Genomic DNA, 20,834 nt, shown 5'->3' with positions numbered 1-20,834 from the left:
GAGGAGAAACTGAAGAATCTTGATGCCATGAAGGGGCATAGAACTTACAGGACAGTATTTCTAAAACCTGTCTGTTCTTCAGAATCATCTAAGAGCTTTTAAAAATACAGATTCCAACATTCCTCCCCCAGACCCACTGAATTAATGTCTCTAGTGGTGAGGGTCTAGGATTCAGTTGAAAAAATAATAATTTGCCAAGTGGTGGTTGGGATGATTGGCCAGGTGGGTAATGACTGCTCTGGGCAATGGAGAACCAGTGAGTATTTGTCCCATAGACCACGCTTGTGATCATCTGCCTGATCACTTACTTAGAAAACAAGTTAAACAGACAGCACAGCACATACGCAAGACTTTTAAACATGACGAAGAACACATCACAAATCATTAAACAGTGCTGAAAAAATTGGCAGTTAAAAATATTACCTATCATATAGCGGCAAATCAACTGCAGAATGGGTAGAGTTTAAATTGATTGCACAGGGCCAACTATACATAAAAGCACTATCATAACAAACCTTAACAAAAACATAAATAAAAGGAAGAGACAAACTAGGAAAGTATCTGTCAAAAATACAGGATACAAAGAATTAATATCTTTAATCACAAAGAGCTCAAACAGCACGATGAAACTATTAAGATCCCTTTAGGAAAATGGCAAAGAAAATGGGTGGGCATCACAACAGCGAAACGGAGTATATATGATGTGATATGATCACACATACAAATAGTCATTCTATCCTCACTGCTAATCAAGAAAATAAAAATTAAAATGTATCATCTCTCAACTTCCAAATTAGCAAACATTTTTAAACAGGAGTCACAATCATAATATTTTCTGGTGGCAGAAGCACAAAAGAGTTTCCTTCCCGTTGCTCACAAGTTGGCATTGTGTAAAGCCTTAGCACCCTTATACCATGTAGTTTCATTTTCAAGAAGCTACAAGTTGCAGATTATCTCATCCTAGTGAAAACCTTGCATCAGCACAAGGATTCCTGAAAGTTTGGAACCATTAAATGAGTCATGATTGAGACACAATATTACACAGCCATTAAAAGTGCAGCTTAAAAATCTTTACTATGATAATTATTACAGTATTTCAGGTGAGAAAAGGCAGGTACAAAACTGGCTTTTCTCTATATAAAATGCTTTTATAGAGAGAGTTTGATCCCATTTTGCAAAACAAATGAGAAGACTTAACTCCAGCCTCATCCCCTAGAAAACACCCTAAAACAGAAAAGAAAAAAAGAAGTTGAAGGAAAGGTACAAAAGTGTCATGTTCGGTAGACACTATTTTTAAATTTTCTGCATCTTCGTTTTATAACTTCCTAAAACAAGCAGGTGTTGCTTTGATAAAATTAGGAAGTAAAACTTACTTAAGGAGCTTGCATATGGGAGGATAAACAATTGGGAGGGTTGGAACTGGGAGTGCCTTTGGGAGTCCCAGCAACGGGCGCAGACCGGCTGACTGGGGCGGTGGTGGCGGAGGGGAGCTGGGGACCCTGCACATTTAAGAACAGAATCCAGAACATTCTGCCTAGAGATGAATGACTAGATGTGATGATGAAGAAGAATCTGGGAAGGTTTCTGGCTTGGAGCACTGTAACGGGGTACGGGGTGAGGGGGGCCCAGGAATATAGGAGAAAACCCTGGAGGCCTTAGAAGCTGATAATACATATTAAGATACTCTGCTTATCTATGGCGAGCTGGTAGCTAGTTTAATAGTTATAGTAGCTTGTGCTACCACCCTGGGGGAAAAGGTGTGACTTGCAGGATTTAAAGGAAGGGTGAAGCACCATGAGGGAATACGGGAGGCGAGGCGGCTTGGAAGGGAGTAGAAGAGCCCTGTGAGAGGGAGAAGTAAGCAGGCAACTATGTGGTTGGTAGTCAGGATCCCGCCAGGTGGAGTAAGGAAGGAGGTGTGTTGCTCCTCTGACCGTGCCTGCTCTAGCTGACTCCAGAGACTCTCCCTTACAAGACAGTGACTTGCTGCCTTGCAAACCTGGACCTCAACTGAACTCTTGAGACTTATGTCTCCTGTACTTCACTATGATCCAGTGCACCATGACTCATGTATTATGGGACTATTACATGGAGGCTGAGGACAACGTACCCCAGATCCCGAAGGAGAGAGCTGCTGCGTGAGGATGGCAACTTTGGTACCTTCCAGAGGGACTGGAGAACTGTTTGTGCAGCCAGCTTGAGATAAGAATATGGGGAACTATTGTGCTTGCGTTTGCCTTATAGCCTTTTGTGGAACAAGGGAAGTGCTGGGTCTCATGGGAAAGGGGGGCTCCAAGCATAAGTGCTCTGAGCCACCCCCTCACCCCAGGGTTGGAATATTGTAAATAAAGACCTGCTCCTTCCAGTACTGGGTCATGCACCGAAGCACCACGTGAACACGTCCCATTTGCTAGGTTACAGCATCACCAATTGAGATGGGAATACAGGAGAACCAGGTTTGGGAGGAAGATATTGCTTGGGGCTTGCTGAGAATAAGACCCCTGCAGCTCCTAGGGGAGGGGAGGTTCCTCCTCCCCACCCACAGGGGAGAGAAAGGCTTGGCCTTACAGGAAGGCCAGTGAGCAGAGCTGGCCCCTGTATGGGAGGGAAATGGGCAGCCTCCTTAATGTCATACTTTTGAACTCTGTCCATGTGGCAAGAAAATAGGGATAAGGTGGCCTGATTGGTCCAGTCACCTCTCCAGTTCTCTTTTCTTCCCCTGTGTGCCTTGCAGCCAGAGCACTAGGAGCCTGGAACAGACCACCAATTTTCTTCCTCTTTCACTACAGGTTTAGAGGGATTGCCCCCTTTCATTCTTCCCAGTGGCTCAAGCTGAGAAGGCCTGGGGCAGCCTGTCCAAGCCTCCATTTGGCTCTAGATTCCGAAGCAGGCCTTTCTCTCTCTAAATACCACTTGAGCCCCTGGTACTGGTGGGTGTGGCCTCTTCTTTCACTGGCATTGTCAAGAGATTCAAGGTAGGAATTAGTGGCAGAAGAGGCAGAATAGGCCTTAGGAGAACTGCTTTGGCTCAAAATAGTCAGGCCTACTGAGGAAAGGATTAAGTCTTCAGTGTAACCTAAATCTTTCTAAGGCTCCACAACAGGCCAAGAGACCACAGCCTTGGTAGGAAGACACACCCTTTCAGACGTGGCTTCCTCTGTGCACAAACCTCACGGGGCCTCTTGGGCAGCGAAGGCTAGGTGAGGAGTGAGGACAAGACTTGATATTCCCGTGTGCCTTGGTCAGAATGCCAATGCCACACAATCCCTGTCTGGTGGAGACTCTCAGCAGTGCCTACAGGGCAATTATGAGCTCTAAAGCAGCAGCTTGGGAGAAAGAGGTGTACACAAAGCTATGGGAGGGAGAGTCTAAGAGACAGGCTTTGAAATCTTTAAACAATGGTCTCAAAGGAGCAGTGTATGAACTATGGGGAGAAACACATGTAAATGAGAGAACTCCTGGGCGATACACTGCAGAGTTATGAACAAGGGGCTTAGGAGGCCAGGAGGAGTAACCATTCCGGGAAGCATCGCAGAAGTGACAAATGAGCTGGACTTGAAGGGAGTGAATGGGAAAGGAAAGAGGGACAGCAAAAACGTGTATGAAAGGATTTGGCATTCCAGAAAGGATTAGACCTCAGGGGCCAGCCTCATCACCATTGGTCATTCCAATCATCCAAAGGTCTAGATTTGGAAGAATCCAACTGCCCGCTTAATGATTCTGGAGAACATCATCCATCACTGCAGCCTGGTGTCCTTATCCAAGTATGGTGCCCACTACAAGGGGGCCTTCATACACACCGTTAGCATTTTCCCAGTTCTGGAGTTGCCATTTCACACCTTCCCCATATTCCTCTAATTCCTCTTTCACTTCTAGGAGATGCCCCCTCCTTTTGCTTCAAAGAAACCATTCACAATTTACTACCTAAAATCTACACTTTATTTGCCACCACCTACTCTTTTCTACTGTCTGACCACCAATCTGAGGTTAGGCCCAACCCCATCCCTGTATCCTTTGCGGACATTCAGGGATCCCCTCCCCTGACATTCTCTCCCTCTCTCCCTCCTCTTCCAACCATCATTCCTGCTGACCTCACCCAAAATGTTAAAAAGTCTCTCTAACAAGAGGGAAAGTCCTCCCAACTGCACCTCCTCTTCCAGCTTAATAGTTTACCTCGTTTTTAATTTTCCAAAACCAAATTTGAGTTGTTTGCCCCCCTTTACCAGCTCCATCTACCAATCCCCTCTCCCCTACTCATTCTTTAAACTACTGGACACATCCCTTTAATGAAACTGCTTTTATCAAAGTCTCCAACTATCTCCTTGGTTTTAAACCCAAAAGACATCACTTAGTTCTTATTTTTTTGACTCCTCTTTGTCAAATTGACAGTATGTCATTTTTCCTGCCTTTTGAAACATTCTCTCTGCTTGGCTTCTAAGACATGTCTTTCCTTGTTTCCCTCCACCTTCCCTGGCTGCTCCTTCTCAGTCACCTTTGTGGGCGCTACTGTCTTTGGCCTTTTAATGCTGGGACCCTTAAGGTTCTGTTCTGGGCCCTGCTCCCTTCCCACTTTCCACTCTCCTGGGGTGACGTCATCTACACGCATAACTTCAACTCTGCTGATGATTTCCTAAAGTATAGCTTTAGATCTTTTTCCTAACTTTCATACTCGGTTGTCTCGTGGGCATACCACGGGTCCCTCAAATTTCGATTAGAACCAGAACACAAGAGTGTTTTCTTCTACATCTGCCCCTCTTGCTGTGCTCCTTATCTCAGTGAAGAGCACGCACCACTGTCTCTTCAGTTCCCACTCTAAAAGCTAAGAGATCAATCTTGACATCTTCTGTGCTTTCCATGGGCAATCAATTACTCACAAAGTCCTGTGTATTCTGCCTCCTATCTTTCAAAAGCACTCAATTTTTTTCTATCCTTGCTGCTACGCTTCCAGCACTTGTTCTCTCTCAACATTGATTTCTGCAAGAGCCTCCTAATGGGCCTTCCCATTCTCATTCTCAGTCTACTGTCCTTCTGCCAGGCGGAAAGAGCTCTCCAAACATGCACCTCTGTGTATACTTCTCCAGGCTCAAAACAGCTCCACGGCTCCCTGCTGCCCTTAGGGAAAGAACCAAAACAATCTCCTACACTGGGTACAGAGATCCTTCGTGATCTGTCCTTGCTTCTTTCTCCTGCTTCCCTCCCTGCTATTTCCTCAGCTTTGCACTCTATGCTCTAGCTACACGGATTTTGTCAGTTCATCAAATGCTCCATGCGCCCTTGCTGGTGGCTCCATTGGTTGGACCATCGTCCTATACCCCAAAATGTTGTGGGGTCAATCCTGATCAAGGCGCATGATGAAGTTACTGGTTTGATCCCCAGTTGGGATGGATACAGGAGGCAACCGATCATCGTTTCTCTCCTCTCTCACACAGATGTTTCTCTAATGTCAGTAAACATGTCCTCAGGGGAGGATTAACAAAAAATAAATTTAAAAAAAAATGCCCTATGTTCTCTGTTTCTCCCCTGAGTCATTTCTCGGCACAGATTTTCTTTCTGGCCAGAACATGTCCCATGTCCCACTCCCACCGCAACTGCCTGCATTTGCGCTTCTGATCTCAGCTCAGGTCACTTCTGGGCAGCTTTCCCTGCTCCCCCTGCTCCATTTGGATGACTGGCTACAGCCTCTTGTAGAGCCTGGTACTTCATTTACAATGACAAATCTCTTGTTATAATCTAATGCTTTATCTAAACTCCTTAGTGCTAACTTCTACATATCTCAGCCACTGTGCCCCAAACATCGGAAGGGTTTGGTAAGTGCTCAAACTGGCCCCCCCCCAAAAAAACCCAAACCCATGAAGGGCTTTTCAAGCCAAAGTAAGGAGCTTTAATTTCATGCTATACATAAAAGGGACACAGCGTCGGTTTTTGAAAAGGGGAGTGAAATGGCCCAGTGGTGGTGGTGGGGTCACCCTGCTGACATACATAACTAGCTTCAAACAGGACTAAGGTTATATCAGACTGTAACTTCAAAGGGGCACAGGGAACCGACTCTGTCGTAAAGCAAGGGGCTCTTGGAATCCGGACACAAGAACATTTTGACTGAATGCTGAGGTCTAAGGACCACGACAGGAGAGCCCCTGCTTGAGCACTCACCTCCCAGCTCTTGGTGGTTGGCTCACTGAAGAAGTTGTCGATCATATTCAGTTCTTCCTTTTCCACCACCACAAAGCCTTGCTCTTTGGCATCTTTCCCATAGACGTCAGGAGACCACTGAACAAAGAATGTGTACAAGTGATCCACCCTGAAAGACAAGTTCATCAGAGGAATTAACATCAAATCCGCTTTCCTGGCAGGCACTAGTAGGGACTTAGGCATATCCAAACATCTTTTTCCTGCTTGGTAAATCCATTTTGCTAATTGGGAAACTTCTCACAGTGAAGATGATCTCTACTAGTACATCCCAAATTTGGAGAATAAGTGAACAAATGAAAGCAGAAAGCCATAGATGCTGAGAAACTGTTTCAATCTGAAAAAAAGATCAAGTGATGGAAGGACATAAATCTGAAAAACACAATGAAATATACCAATGTTTTCCTCATTGGGTCTTCATTTATTATATACTTGTATTCACTGTAAAAAAATTAATCTGAAGCTTAAGGTGGGAACAAAGATAAACAATACTCTGGTAGGTCTTTTTGTAGAATGAAGCACTATTATAATTTTAATGAAACAACTTTAATAACTACAAAGTGAGTAACACTAGCTATTGTTTAATATTTGAAACAGAGCTAATTACATTGATATGGGAATGTAGTTTGCTTTCAATTTTTCTGTTCTGTTATATAGATTTAATATCTAAAGGTTCTGAAGCATCTCTCCCAGCATAATCGATAGAGAGATGGCCAGCTTCCAAGAAGAAAATGATAGCTCTCAGTCCCAACACTTGCAATATCTCCCCAGGTAAGCGAGCCACAAGCTCTCTGACTTTAGATTCCACACCTGCAATCATCCAGTGATGGGAGTGGATGATAGGTAGGGTCAAATGATTCTTAAAGTCTTTTCTAATTACAAAATGATCACTCCAACTTGAGTCTACTGCCTGAGACAATATTAACTTGCTGTTAATTTTTTAAAAGTTATAATTACATAAAAATACTATACAATAACAATATTGCCATAAGCTTAAATGTTTGCATCACCCCAAAATCCACTGCTTGGAACCTAATCCCCAATGTGCCAGTATCTGGAGGTAGGACCTTTGGGAGGTGCTTAGGTCATGAAGATACAGCCCTCATGATTGGGATTAGTGCCCCTACAAAAGAGACTCCGTAGAGCTAGCTGGCTCCCTTTCACCATATGAGGTCACAGGAAAAAGATCTATGAACCAGGAAGAGTGCCCTCACCAGAAAACATACCTGCTGGCACCTTGATCTCGGGGACACCTCAACCATTACAACTGTGAGGAATAAATTTTTGTTGTTTATAAGCCTCTCAGAGTATGGCATTTTGTTATAGCAGCACAAATGAATGAAGACAAATATTAATAAGACTAAAACAAAATAAAAAATGTCACACAGTTCTGATATTCTAATAACAGTTTATCTAATTCTGATAAACTGTTTTGAGGTTTCCATATTCCTGTCTTTGTCCACATGTACAGTTTTCTATTCATTGTAATCAAGGCCAAGACATAATTGTTATATGTACCATTAAATAATGCACATTTGCCATGTTGCTAGTCTTTGTATTGATTTTTAATGACTACATTTCATGAAAGTAATGAACCATAATTAGCCTGTGTTCTTATGCCTTCAGGATATTTAGCTTGTCTCCATTTCTCTGATTGTACAAAGAACATTATAATGAACATCCTCATGATCTATGCCTTTTACCATCTTTTAAATTATCTCCTCAAAATTAGTTATCAGGAAAAGGATTACTGGGCCACAGGGCATGATTTTATTAGCATGTGATTCATCTTGCCAAACTGTTTTTGAAATGCTACTTTAACACCAGTATTGCAATTTGCCTCCAAGTTTTGTAACAATGTTGCTTATCCCTTTTTTAAAAGTGAATTTAATATATACTTAAGTTTTACCAGACTCACTTTGCATTTCTGAGAGTGTTAGCGGGAGAAACATTTCTTAAAAGGTTTTTTCCTGGCTAGCTGCAGATTTCCTTCCTTGAGTTGGCTCTTGGGATTGTGGAATCAATGTTTCCCTTTTCAGTTTGCAGGAGCATTGAGATAATGTAAACATTAACCACGACCAAATGTGTCTCCCTTTTAATCATGTACTTCCTAGGCTGTTGTTTCCCTATTAATCAGGTACTTTCTTCCATAATACAAAATTACCAATTTATATATATATTCTTTAAAGGTATATACTTCCTTTGAGATTTCTCCTATTCTTTCAAAATATGAAAAGTTCTCACCCGAGACAAGGTGTGTTATCACTGTGTATAATATGCAACCATATTTCTATTTTAAAAAAGCAAACAGATATAGATACATGTTATAATTGTACATGACAGTGATGGCTAATTTTATATGTCAACTTGGTTTGGCCCTAGGCAGTTTTTGGTCAAATGCTAGTGTAGATGTTGCCATAAAGGCCTTTTTCTGTTTTGTTTTGTTTGTTTGCTTTTCTTAGATGTGATTAACATTTAAATTAGTAGACTTTCAGTAATGCAAATTACCCTCCATGTTGTGAGTGAGCTTCACCCAATCAGTTGAAGGCCTTAGGAGAAGAACTGAAATCCCCTGAGCAAGAGAGAAGTCTGTCTCTAGGTGGCTGGCATAGTGCAAAACTCAGCTCTTCCCTGGGTATCCAGCCCATCAGCTTACCCTTCAGATTTTGGAATTGCCAGTCTCCATACCATGTAAGCCAATTCCTTAAAACAAATCTCTCTCTGTCTTTCTCTCTCTCTCTACACACACACACACACACACACACACACACACACCCCCACCCACCCGCCCCCCCCCTTATTTTTGTTTCTCTGGAGATCCTTGACTAATACAGTGGTCTACTCTATATAAGAAATTATAAGTCTATATAAGAAATTAATCAAAATGGTTACCTGTGGGGAATAAAATCGAGTGGGAAAAAGACATTTTACATTATATCTTTAAATTATTTTAATTTTTGGAAGAGGTAGTACATTTTAATAATTCAAACATCAAAATTATACTTTAAAAAGTGAATGAGAAGTTTCCTTCTCTTTCTCCCTCACAACCCTGTCTACCACATTCTGTAACTACCCTTTCCTGTATAGGTGACCACTTTTTTAGTTTCTTATGTTTTTGTGGTGTTATGTATATATAAATATGAATATATTTTTTTTGTTTTCCATTTCTACAAAAGGTAGTACTTTTCTCTATCTTATTTCTCTTAATATATCCTGAATAACTTTCCACATCAGTATACAGATGGCTTTCTCATCGTTTTACTTATAGCTACACTGTCCTTTACTGTGTGGGTTTACCATAGTTTACATAACCATCCTCTATAGCTGTACACTTGGGCTGTTTACAATACTGTGCTGTTACAAACAATGTTGTGATGATGAATAACTTGCTGTGTGAGTCATTTCGTATGTGTACAGGTACAGGTAGAGTATATATTCCCAGCAGTGAGACAGTGTTGTCAAAAGAACAAGTCACTCACAATTTTGATATAATACCATCGTCCTTTAGAAGGATATCATTTTTGCTCTCCCATCAGCAATATGGAGTCTTGGAACAATCTCTGAACTATACTTACCATGTCATATGAAATTTCCTCATAATAATTAACTCAGGATAAATGAAATAAATCACCACTCCAGAGAGGTTTTCTAAGTATACAGTTTTAAATTTTCTGGCTTCCTTCACACTTAAAATTTTACCCATCTTAACTGTATATTTTGTAATACATTTGAGAATCAAATCAGCTTCAGTCAAACTTTGGAAAAGGAGACATTATTACATGTATATCCACACTGGATAAAATGGCTTCCTAATTATTTATTGGCTAGCTTACTTGTGAGAAAGATAAAAGTAGTCCCTAATACCTGGGATCTAGCCTGATCTTCATTAAGCAGGCTGCAGTGTTGCCAGGAGCTAGCTGGTTACTCACAGTACGTCGGCATCAGACGAGGCCACTCTATCACCATGATGAATCATAATAAAAACAGGACCTCTCTGAAGTCCCATATCTGAACACAGCAAAAACAGAACATCGTCCAGCCACAAAAATGACCAAATATCCCTCAAATCTGGCTACTATGAATGACTGCTCTTTTTTGCCAATTACAGCATTAACCTCTCTAGCCTTCCCTCCTAGGTAAGATTTAGAAGAAACCCAATCATCGAATGACCTCTGCTTCCTGACAACATCCAACCTAGAGCAAAGTCCCTGTTCCTTGGGTCCTCCCCGAATCACCTACCACAAACCTACATCCCACAACTCTTTTCTAGCACCCTCTTCCTGAGGTGGTCCATGGTTCCACGGTGCGTGCTGTGCTCCACTGCCACAAGTCAGCCCAGGCCGTTCACCTGCAGGCATGTTCCTGGTGGTCCCTGGCTGGATGGGCACTGCTTCCTTTGACAACACTCCTGGTGTATTCACTATATGCCAGTGAATCTGACCTTGTGGAGCTTACCTTCTAGAACATAACCGCTGGTGGGAATATTGGATATCACTTAACCCAATTAACTCTCCTTTGTTTTAAGGAAACGGGGGTTCTGAAGTCTACCATCAGCCTCACAGCCAGGACTAGATCTCTACAGGTGGCAAGGAGAGTTCCTTCAACCACACTACAAAGTCCTCCACTTAATTCCACACCAATTTCTGAACCATGTCCCAGTTAGCTTCCTAGTTATGACACAAGACAGATTTTTATCAGTTTTTGGAGCCATTTTCCACAAATAACTGTTAATTTGTCCTCTAACATTTTATCTGATAGGGGAAGTTGCTGCACAAGAAGCATTCAAGAAGCATTGCAAGATATGCTAAAAGCTCATGCTGATATATAACCCTGCGCAAGAACGCAAGGGAATGAGGGGTAAGGCACAAGTTTGGAGTTAAGATTTCATTTCTTCTTAGATGTTATAAGAAAATATAAACCGTGAAAATCTGCAGGTCTATAAAGATTTTAAGGAGAGAGTATATCTTAGCAATTGCCAGTCAGTTCCCTTTTTGGTGATGGAGACATTAAGTTGCTTGGGGAGACCAGCTGAGCAGCCCTTTTTAATTATGAAGATGGATGGTACGAAGGACCCAGTATTCTGGAGGAGGGTATAGTCAGACACCCTCTGCTTGATGAACACTACCCATTCCTACAACCCATTGGGATGGTGAAAAGGATGAAAAATGAGAGAAAGGGAAGATCTGTATGACGTCCAAAGGATTTCCTGCGAGGGGTAATTCTTGTGTCTAATACTTTCTCTTTTGCAGTTCAGGATTATTAGAGCACCTCTGATGGATTAAGGTGGTCCTCATAGAGGTAAGCCTATAGGAAAGGGTAACACCTCTTCCTTTACCTACTTCCTCAAAAGAAGAGGGAGTGATCTGGTCCAGACTGATGATTCGCGATCCATACGAATGCCTTGATTATTTTAGGAACTGGTTAGCTGGGCACAGTGTATTGCTCAGGGCAAAACTTAGACAAAGCTCCCTGACACAGAGGGCATACTATGAAGAAAGTGGCTACATATATCAAGTTAGGCACAAAGCATTCTTGCCTACATAAGCCATTCTCTCTGGAAAAAATATCTCAACCTGGGTAGGAACCTGGGCTGACCAGGTAAGTGGGCTGCTCCCAAGCCTCTTCTCTTGAGACTGCCGGGTTCACAGTGAGTGGTGAATCTCGGCCCTGGGGCTGTCATTAGAGTGGGCGGCCTATTCTGCAGCAGTCAGTGGTGAGACAGCAGCGGCCAGGGCCAATCCTTTCAACTGAGTAAGCCCTGGCCTTGCTAGACTTACCACAGGAGAGAGTCTCCGGACAAAGAGGAAAAAGGCATTCTCAAAATATCACAAAAAAGAGCCTCAGAATCATAAGCATTTTTAATATTAAACACAGAAGCAACCTGAGAGTTTTTAGCAATGCTGATGAAATATATCTGCTACCTAAAAACAAAAGATGGGATTCCCTGCCTCGGGGACCTTCCACTGCACTGTAACTCTAAGAGGCAAGTGTTACTATGCCCAATTTAAAGATTACAAAACTGAGGTTCAGCATATAGAACAATATGCCCAAACTCTGCATCCCTGGAAAGGTTCCAGCCCATCTCAGCTAACTGCTTCTCCTTTTATGGCTGCTGAACTCCAAGGGACAAGTGCATTCCTGTACCTACCTGTCCATAGTCAGAGGTCTCACAATAAGGCAACTACTTTGGCCTTGGGTTTTATTACTGAAGTTTAATACTAGCGAAATGCCCTTAGGGCCACGCTGCCCACTCCCTGTTCCTCCTTCTACACCTTCCGTCAGCAGGCGCATGGCACTGCCAGCTCTGTGCTCTGCCCTTGGGGGACTCTGAGGGGCGGCCGCCGCACCTCAGCCATGTTTGTGGGAACGGCCCTCCACTGGCTGCGGCAGGCAGGGCAGCAGCCCTGAATGGCCCTCCTCGGCTCTCAGGGGTGGGTTCTGCCTTACAGGTCGGTCACCTCCCTCACCTTGGGAGGCCTCAGGTGAGATGAGATGGGAAACCTACAACAGGGCAGCCTAGTGGGACGTGTCCATGTCTCCTCTCAGACACTGTCACAGCCTGCTTTCCCACAATAACAGCCTCCCTCATAATGTTTCTTCATTCTCTCACATTGAAAGTCCCCCATACCAAGCTTCTAATGGAAAAGCAGGAGGAATGAGGAATGATAAAGTCATGTTCCAGAAGAGAAAATTTGAGTTCATCTGGAACCAAACTGATGGCTTAATTCTGACCAAATGGAAGACTCAGTGTCCCTCTTCCCAGCCCTATTTTTGCTCGATTCTCCACCCTTTGCTCATGTTATTTTTACTAATTGGGGAGGAGAGGGAGAGGATATGACTTCATCTTTTTCCCTTCCAGATTAGAGTAGTTTATTGAAGTTTATTCAACCAAATTCTTGGAATGGTTCTTTTTGGCTAACTGGGTTTTCCTGGTGGTTAGTTCCCAGAACTCAATCCTCCCCCTCTGGAAACAGGCCTCAAGTTCTGAAAATTCCCCTCCTGGCCCTCAGCCTCCCCCTCACCCACTCCTTCCTCAAGGCTCTATCAGCAAGACTCTCACCTGACCCCCATCCTTCCTCTTACCCCGGCCAAGAGCCCCTCCTGGGTCCCCACACTTCCAAGTCAATCTTTCCGTCTCACCCTCCTCGCTGTCCCCTAGGGGCACAGCACCGTGCGTCTTCCACAACACCTGCCCTTTCAAACACCTGCCCACGGAAACAGAAACAATCGTTCCAGCTCCTCCTTTGTGATGAAGGACGTTGCTGGGCTTGCTTGTTCATGCTTAAGGAATCCACTGTAAGTCCAAGGCAGCGAGCCTCGGCTAGGAAAAACCCTCCCTCACGGGGCGCCCTGCTCACCCCAGGCCTCTTCCTCAACTACGCCACACACAGCTATGGCAGGCCTCGGCTTTCTCAGGCTCTCAGCCTCCATCGCGCACCTGCCTCCCTCTCGGTCCGGAGGACTGTCCGCTATACCCTTCCAACAACGCGCTCCCCTCCGCCGGCCCTCCTGGCAATCTGCCTCCCCAAGGAAAGGAACTCCTCTCCAGTTTTAATCTCCCCTCTGCACTTCCGACAGGCCCACTCGTCACTGGATTTCCTCCACTACTTTTACGTCACCTCTCTGTCCTCTCCATCCCTGCATCTCCTTCATCTGGATCCACAAACCCTGCTTGCACTCCCCCATCCTCAATACAGAAAAGCCTCTACATCTTGTTTTTCCCTAGAGCTCCCTTTCCCATATCGCATATTCCCTTCAGAGTACATTTTTAACAGTTGGGTTAGCAGACTTTCCAGCTTTTCATTCTTGCATCCTTCCATTCTGACTTTATTAACCTTTTAGTACATGCCTTTGGTTAAACCTGCCTCAGATACTGTGGAAAAGGAGGCAAAGTTTTAAAATCTTGTCCCCTCCCTCACTACTTTAGTGAAGCTCATTTTCTCCCAGTGGCCAGTTACTGTCAAACTGAACAGTACCTTAGGCATCATTGGTCTTGACCTCTGAAAGCCTGCTGATGGCCTTTTTGAAGCTCACTCAGGGATTCACCTTGTGGTCTTGATGGGTCTTTGAGCATTTCTCAGCCTCTTTGCTCAGGACACGGTCCACAGCCTCTGGCCAAGCTACTACCACCGCACTGGCCATGAACCGTGGGAGTGGTAACACACGTGAGCAGGGAACTAGGTCAAAAACTGGGCCCTGGCAAATGCTAATGTTTAAGGAGGAAGCAGCAGAAGTGGTCCTGGAAGGGTGCCAGGAAGAAATGGCAGAGAAGCAGAAGCAGTTTTATAAAATGCAAGTCTGATCACTTCACCCTGCAATGTAAAATCCCCCTAAGAACCTCCCACAGGTTTTACGATACACTCCAACTCCCTGGGGCTGCCTGCAAGCCTTGTTTTGTGCCAATCCCCAAAATGTTCTCTTTGTCCCAGCCATGTGCTATTATATCTTTCCTTCAACATCCATTCTGGCCCCTGTGCTCATGCTGCCACCTCTTTTCTTTATATTATTTTTAAAAGAATGACAACAAAGGGAAGGCCAGCGGGGAAGCATCTCAGGCTGGGGTCAGGAAAGGCTTCCCAAGGGGCACGGTGAAGCTGAGTGTTGAAGGACAGGAAGAGCCAGTTGCAGGGAGGAGGGGAAACGGCATTCCACCAGAGACAACGCTTCCAGACAGTCACGGCATTTTAAGAGCAGGGGGACGCTGGAAGGAGGTCAAGCTGGACATGGCAGGGAGAAGGAAGGGCCAGGGAACCAGGTCGCTGGTGACTTCTGACAGGGATTCTGTAACAGGAACAGGGCTGCTGAGATGCAGGAGACCCAGCCCGGCCCCACACTCCTCGATCTGAGGAGAGACAACAAAACCTCCTCATACAATTTGAACAACACTTGACAGAAGTCAGGGGGCCGCTGAGCAGATTGTCTGTGTTGAACAGGACTCGTCAGACAGGGGAGGAATGCGGGACAGGAGGAATGAGAGCGAGGTTAATTCCTCCGTGGAGTGGCATGTCCACTAGGATGAGATGAGAAGAGAAAGAAAAGGCCAGAGTCACAGACTCTGAAGAAAAAAAAAGGTTGGATCACAGAAAGTCCTGGGCACAGGATAAAATGCTTGGACCTTACCCTGAGGCCGCAGCGTCCCAAAATGTGGCAGGGGCTGCTCCAGTGATTCCGAGGATACACAGAGGGACACAGTTTGACAGTAACATATTTATTTAAAGAGTATCAATAGTAAGTACAACTAGCCTATTATACTTACGATTTCACAGATACGACTGCTCAGGAAAAGGCTAAGAAAACAAAAGGATTTGAGCCCTTGAAAGAGCACTCGGAAGTGAACAGAAGTGCAGCCAGTGTGCAGACATGGGGATGTCTGTGAAGGACGAGTGCGAAGGACTGAAGCTTGAGACGCAGTGGGGAGGCAACACCCAGGGCTTGGGCGGGGAGGCCTGGCCAGCTCTGCAGTTTAGAAAGATGGCTGTGGAGCCAAGCAGGGACGGTCAGGAAAAGATAAAACTGACCAGAAACAAAGGCTTTGTTGAGAAGGCTGCAACAGTGACCCAGCCAAGAGATGACCAAGGCCAGAGCACAGGCATTGGGCAAGAGGAGAAGCTATACACACTCCCGCAGGCGCAAAACCAGTTCCAACCCATCCAGCAACAGTTACTACCCAAACCTGGCACTCGGGCTCCGTTTAGATTTTCCGTCAAATTACAAATTTGAGCTTAATCAGATTTCTTCATAAACTCAAAGGTCTTTATCATCAATACGGGCTCTTTTCGGGATTCACCCCAAAGGAAACACCTAATTCAAATTACGGATCTCGATTTAGCAGGCAAAGTTGCCATGCCTGAAAAAGAAATTCAAAGATGGTGCTTGGAAGGCAGTAGCCTCACGTAAGGCAACAAAGCACTGCAGATTGTGGAAGAAATTACAGTAGCAGCAAAAGCTAATTTTCATTTAGTGCAAGGGCAAGCTCATTTCTCCCCCCATAGTAACTCCAGGAAGTGACCACTATAACTGTCGTTCTGATTTAATGGAGGAAGAAACAGATGCTTACACAGCTTAACTGAGCATTGGGGGTGAAACTAGCCTCTACCTCTGGTCAGTTTGTGGTCTCAACCAATGTGCTTTACCATTTCCTTTATGGTCAGTCCTACTGTCCTGCTTTTATGCTTTAATAGAAACCTGTCACTGAGAGAGCTGTAGGGTTGAGGAATATAAATAAGATCTGGTCAAAAACCTGAGTTGATGCTTGGAACAAAACAGATTCTACTATTTGTACTTTAGGTGTATGAGCATTAGGTATAATTATAGTCTATTTTATCAAAAAAGCCTACTAATTACAGTAGGGTGCAATTTACTGTTGCTTTTTTTTTTTTTTTAACACAGTTGTGAGGTAAAGTAAAAAAAAAAAAAAAAAAAGAAGTACATATTTCTAAGTTAAAGACCTGAACTCCCAGATTGGTGCTGCTGGTTACTAGCTGGAGGCTTGGCGAACGCTTGGCTGGAGGTACTGCAGACTCTCAGCGGCGGCTCCCCTAGTGCAGGCAACTACCACTGGCCTCTTAGTGGCTCTCCCTCCTTCCCTACATTTGGCTCCTGCACCGTTGAGGCTTGCAATTATTAATAATTAACCTCTTTGAGCCTCTAAGATGAAGAAAGCCTACATAGGTTTCTGGAACATCAAATGTGTAAGGAAGTTCATTCTACTTTCGGGCAGATCTTCTAGAAAGTCCCTTCCATGTGGTTATCTAAAACTTGCTCCCATACAAACCAACAAACTTGACCAAAATGACCCAGAAGGCAGTTTCTGTCTTTTCAAAAGTAATGTGATTGGTAAGAAAAATAAATTGGAGCTATCTATATAGAGCAAGATATAATCTCCAAATTACCCACTTAAATTAAAAATTATAAGCAGAAAGCATTAAACAATTCAATAGCTATTACATTATAAAACACACTTCAGAATACATTATGGCACAGAGAATGGCAAATAATAAAACAAGGAAAGGAGAGAGAAAGAATATGACCTAGAGAGTACTAAAATATATATGTATGTATATAGGTATATATTTATACACATAAATATATATATATGTTCACTTTATTATTGATTATAAATTAAAGACATATCAATGCACTCCATTCTAAAATCTCCGCAGGCTCCATGCTGAATACAGCCACAGAAGCCCAGTAAGGTAAAGCACTCTTCACTACAGAGGTTGTTATCAGAAAACTACCACCTTTTAAAACCCACCTCAATGGCCTGTCCTGAGGTCCTTATAGGAAAAAGTTCATTTTCCTTGTCCTGTAAAGTCTCTACAGATTCAATATTCTGTAGCCCCAAGCAGGGGTGTCCAACCTTTTAGTGTCTCTGGCCACACTGGAAGGAGAGTTGTCTTGGGCCACACATTAAATACATAAACACTAACGAAAACTGATGAGCAAAAGTAGGTTTTAAGTAAATTTACAATTTTGTGCGGGGCCACATTCATAGCCATCCTGGGGCGGGCCACGGGTTGGGCACCCCTGCAAATGAAACCAATGGTTGGTGATGCTCAGGTATAATGTCCATTCTTAAAGGGCCTTAGTATGCCTATAAAAAGAAAACTTTATTCTATAAATTATTGGAAAAGGCATTGTTCACAGTTAAACTAAGCTAAAATAATTTATTTAAAATAGAGTTGGAAAAAATGTAAAATGAAAGAAGGAAAACTTTATTTACAAAGTACTAACTAAATATGCTTCTTTGTCTGCTTCACCAAAAATAATGGGAAAGTTCTTTTGAGACTCATTGATCAAAAACACCATTTACAAGTTGCAAAAGGACCACTCAAAAATAAGTAAGAACTAAAAGTTTTTATGAATACCCATGATGGAGGCCTAAGGCTGCCAGCCCATAGCTTGGACTCAGCAGCAGGTGTATTCTTTGTGGACTGAATACTACTTTAAAAAAATTAAACAGTGGCTTGAAAAATTGGGGAGATTTGACACACATAAGTCATATTTCAGCTCCTTTTGAAAATGATGGGAAGACCTAGCAACACCAAGCTCACGTCCCCACATAGCAACGTCCGGTTGGACGTAGTGCAGACACCCTGGGCCGCTCTTCCCTAGAGCTGGTAATGGACCCGGCCTCGGAGCTTCCCTCCCTCCATTCCTTGTCTGGCTTCTGCAGGCAATTCGGCTTGCAGTAATTTCAGTTTCTGCATACTTACTCCCAAACACTGTGTGCAGCACCCATTGGCAGGGAAGAATTATCCTGCAACGGGAAAGAAAGGCTGACGGGCTAGTCTCCAAAGTGCTGGCGCTCACTCCTCCACCAGAAAGCACAGCCACTCCAGTGAAGAGCTCACTTATAAAGGGAGTTATTTTTTCATGAGCGTAGGTCCGGCTACAGAGTCACTGATTAACTCAAGGCATTTGCCAACGCTGGTGAGTGAAGTTACTCAAGAGTGACTGCCTAGTAAGGTCCTTCAGGAAGGTAAGGAGGAATTTCTAGAACTTTAAGTTGATGAAGAAAGGCAAAATGCCCAAGAAAAGAATGGAAGGGAGTGTTATTGCTTCAAAACACTTTGAAGTATTAAAAAAGGAGAACTGAAGTATTAAATAAGAGAAGTGTGACTATTTACATAAATGACTAAAAATCCTGTAGCTTATATTTGTTCAGCAAGCTATAAGTTTTCCAAAACTTATAGCTTGTGTTAACACAAAGAGAGAAAAATAATTCTTTAGAGATTGCTTTGAAGGCCTTTTGGTTTTTTTTTCTTTATTAGTGACATGCCTTAAAACATCATTATAAAATTACAGTATGATGTAATGGTGTACGATACTTCAAACTACAGTTTTCCAGAATACAGTGGGTATTCTGAGGTATTCTGGGTTTGGCTATGTAGGGCCTAAGTTGTTCTAGAAAGTATAGTATTTTAAAGACTATTGAATGCTCTGGTCTTCTTAGCAATGATAGTCATTATAGATTTCAATTTAGTCCCAATCCCATTAAAAGCCAGGTGACCTTAAATCAGAAAATTTAGCATTAAACTATGGTTAAAGATTTCATGCTGGAAAACTAGACCAGTTCGAGGTTCCTTTAATTCTTCTTTTTTTTCTCTGTAAGGATAATGTTCTTAAGAGCATTTTGCTTAGTCTTCATGAGGGTCCTTAGAACTCAGACAACTTCCTACTGTAAAGTGAGTTTCAGAGGATACTCGATTCTCTTTTTTAGGATTTTACTTCTTGTTACAAAAGTAATACATGCTCACTAAATGCACACAGATAGAATGAAAGCAGAGAAAGATACCTTTAAGAGTAGTTTATAAAATAGTGTATACATATGTGTGTATAATTATTATATTAATCCACATATAGAAAAAAGACCAAGAAACTACAAAAATAAAATGTAGTTAGCTTTGCGTAACAAAGTTATGAGCTTTTTATTTCCTTTTTGCTTTTCTGTATTTTTCTAATTATATAAATTGTGCGCATTATCTTAATTATAAAGCCAAGTTATTTAAGCATTTTTCTCTGTTTAGACTATAGGCTAATTTATTCATGCATCCATCCAACTAACATTTAAAAGGATATTACATAGTAGACCCTGGGCTGTTCCTAGGACACAAATGTCCTAAGACCCCACCCCGGCCCTCAGAAGGTTAAGGCCCAGGAAGAAAAAGCCACGAGGAGTCCACATTTACACAAGAGTATAGTAAGGGCTATGGCGGAGGCGGGAGGCCGGTGGAGGGGCATCTAAACTAGGCAGGGAACGCCTATTAGAGGAGACATCCGAACACGTGTCGTGAGGCGAGGGGGTAAAAGGGGAAGTCGAGCGCCCCGAGCACTACGTCTGGTTCACATTTCTTAATGTAGACACACAGCTAGTTATCCACAGAAGGGTCAGAAAGGGAGCAAGGATCCTAAAGATGTTAAATAGATTTAAAAAAAGCTAGATGTGGTGACTGACCGATGGACGTGAGGAGATGACTGAGAGGCCAGCTTATGCCCACATTCTGGCTTTGCAGACTGAGTGGCCGGTGGTCCCAGTTACCAGGATGGAGAAAACAGGAGGCTGGAGTTCTGGGGAGGGTGGAAAGGACAAAGGCGGAAATACAAAACCCATGCAGGGCATGACCTGTATTGTGTGCGTCTGAGCCATGGATGATCCAAAAATTAAAGACTACGAGGTGTATATGTGTTTGGAGCACAGTAGAAAGTTCTAAGCTTTAAATGATGGGTGTAAAAGAAAGAATTAATTAGGTGCAGGCAATTTTATATATAGTGAGAAAGAGAGAAAGTCATTTAAAGGGAAATACTTAATGAGGAAACAGAGGAAGGAAAGACAAGGGATGGGATGATGAAAAGAGGGTGTCAAATGGAGGATGGTCAATGATGTCAAATGCTAGAATGTTAAAGTAAAACAAGAACAAAATAATGCGCCTTGTGTATCACCTTACGGAGAATGACTATGAGGCTCTAGCATTCTAGCCCAAATCCAAAGCGGCAGGATGTTTAGGGAAGGCCCTGAGTACTCTGAATGTGTAGAGGCTCCTATATGACTCGATTACCGAGCTTAAGTTTGGCATCCATTGATCTAAGCCATGAATTCTTTGTTAACGCCATACGTTTTGGTATTTATGAAACAGATTATATTT

The 20,834-nt window shown here is 43.1% G+C and overlaps 1 protein-coding gene across 5 annotated transcripts in view; it reads right to left on the bottom strand.

Moving 5' to 3' along the window:
* The window catches only part of NCOA7 (nuclear receptor coactivator 7), a 135,165-nt gene that overhangs the window by 12,292 nt on the left and 102,039 nt on the right, over positions 1–20,834 (bottom strand). For all 5 annotated transcript variants that reach the window (XM_054569926.1, XM_054569921.1, XM_054569924.1 and 2 more), the window contains exon 11: positions 6,151–6,298. In XM_054569926.1, coding sequence (XP_054425901.1) covers positions 6,151–6,298 — 148 coding nt within the window. The remainder of the gene's footprint in view (positions 1–6,150; positions 6,299–20,834) is intronic.

Source organism: Pteronotus mesoamericanus, unplaced genomic scaffold, assembly GCF_021234165.1.
Source record: "Pteronotus mesoamericanus isolate MK-2021 breed Mesoamerican mustached bat unplaced genomic scaffold, CSHL_Meso_final contig_20, whole genome shotgun sequence".
Taxonomy (NCBI): Eukaryota; Metazoa; Chordata; class Mammalia; order Chiroptera; family Mormoopidae; genus Pteronotus; species Pteronotus mesoamericanus.
The sequence above is the reverse complement of the archived record's forward strand: the minus strand, read 5'-3'. Positions and strand labels throughout refer to the sequence as shown.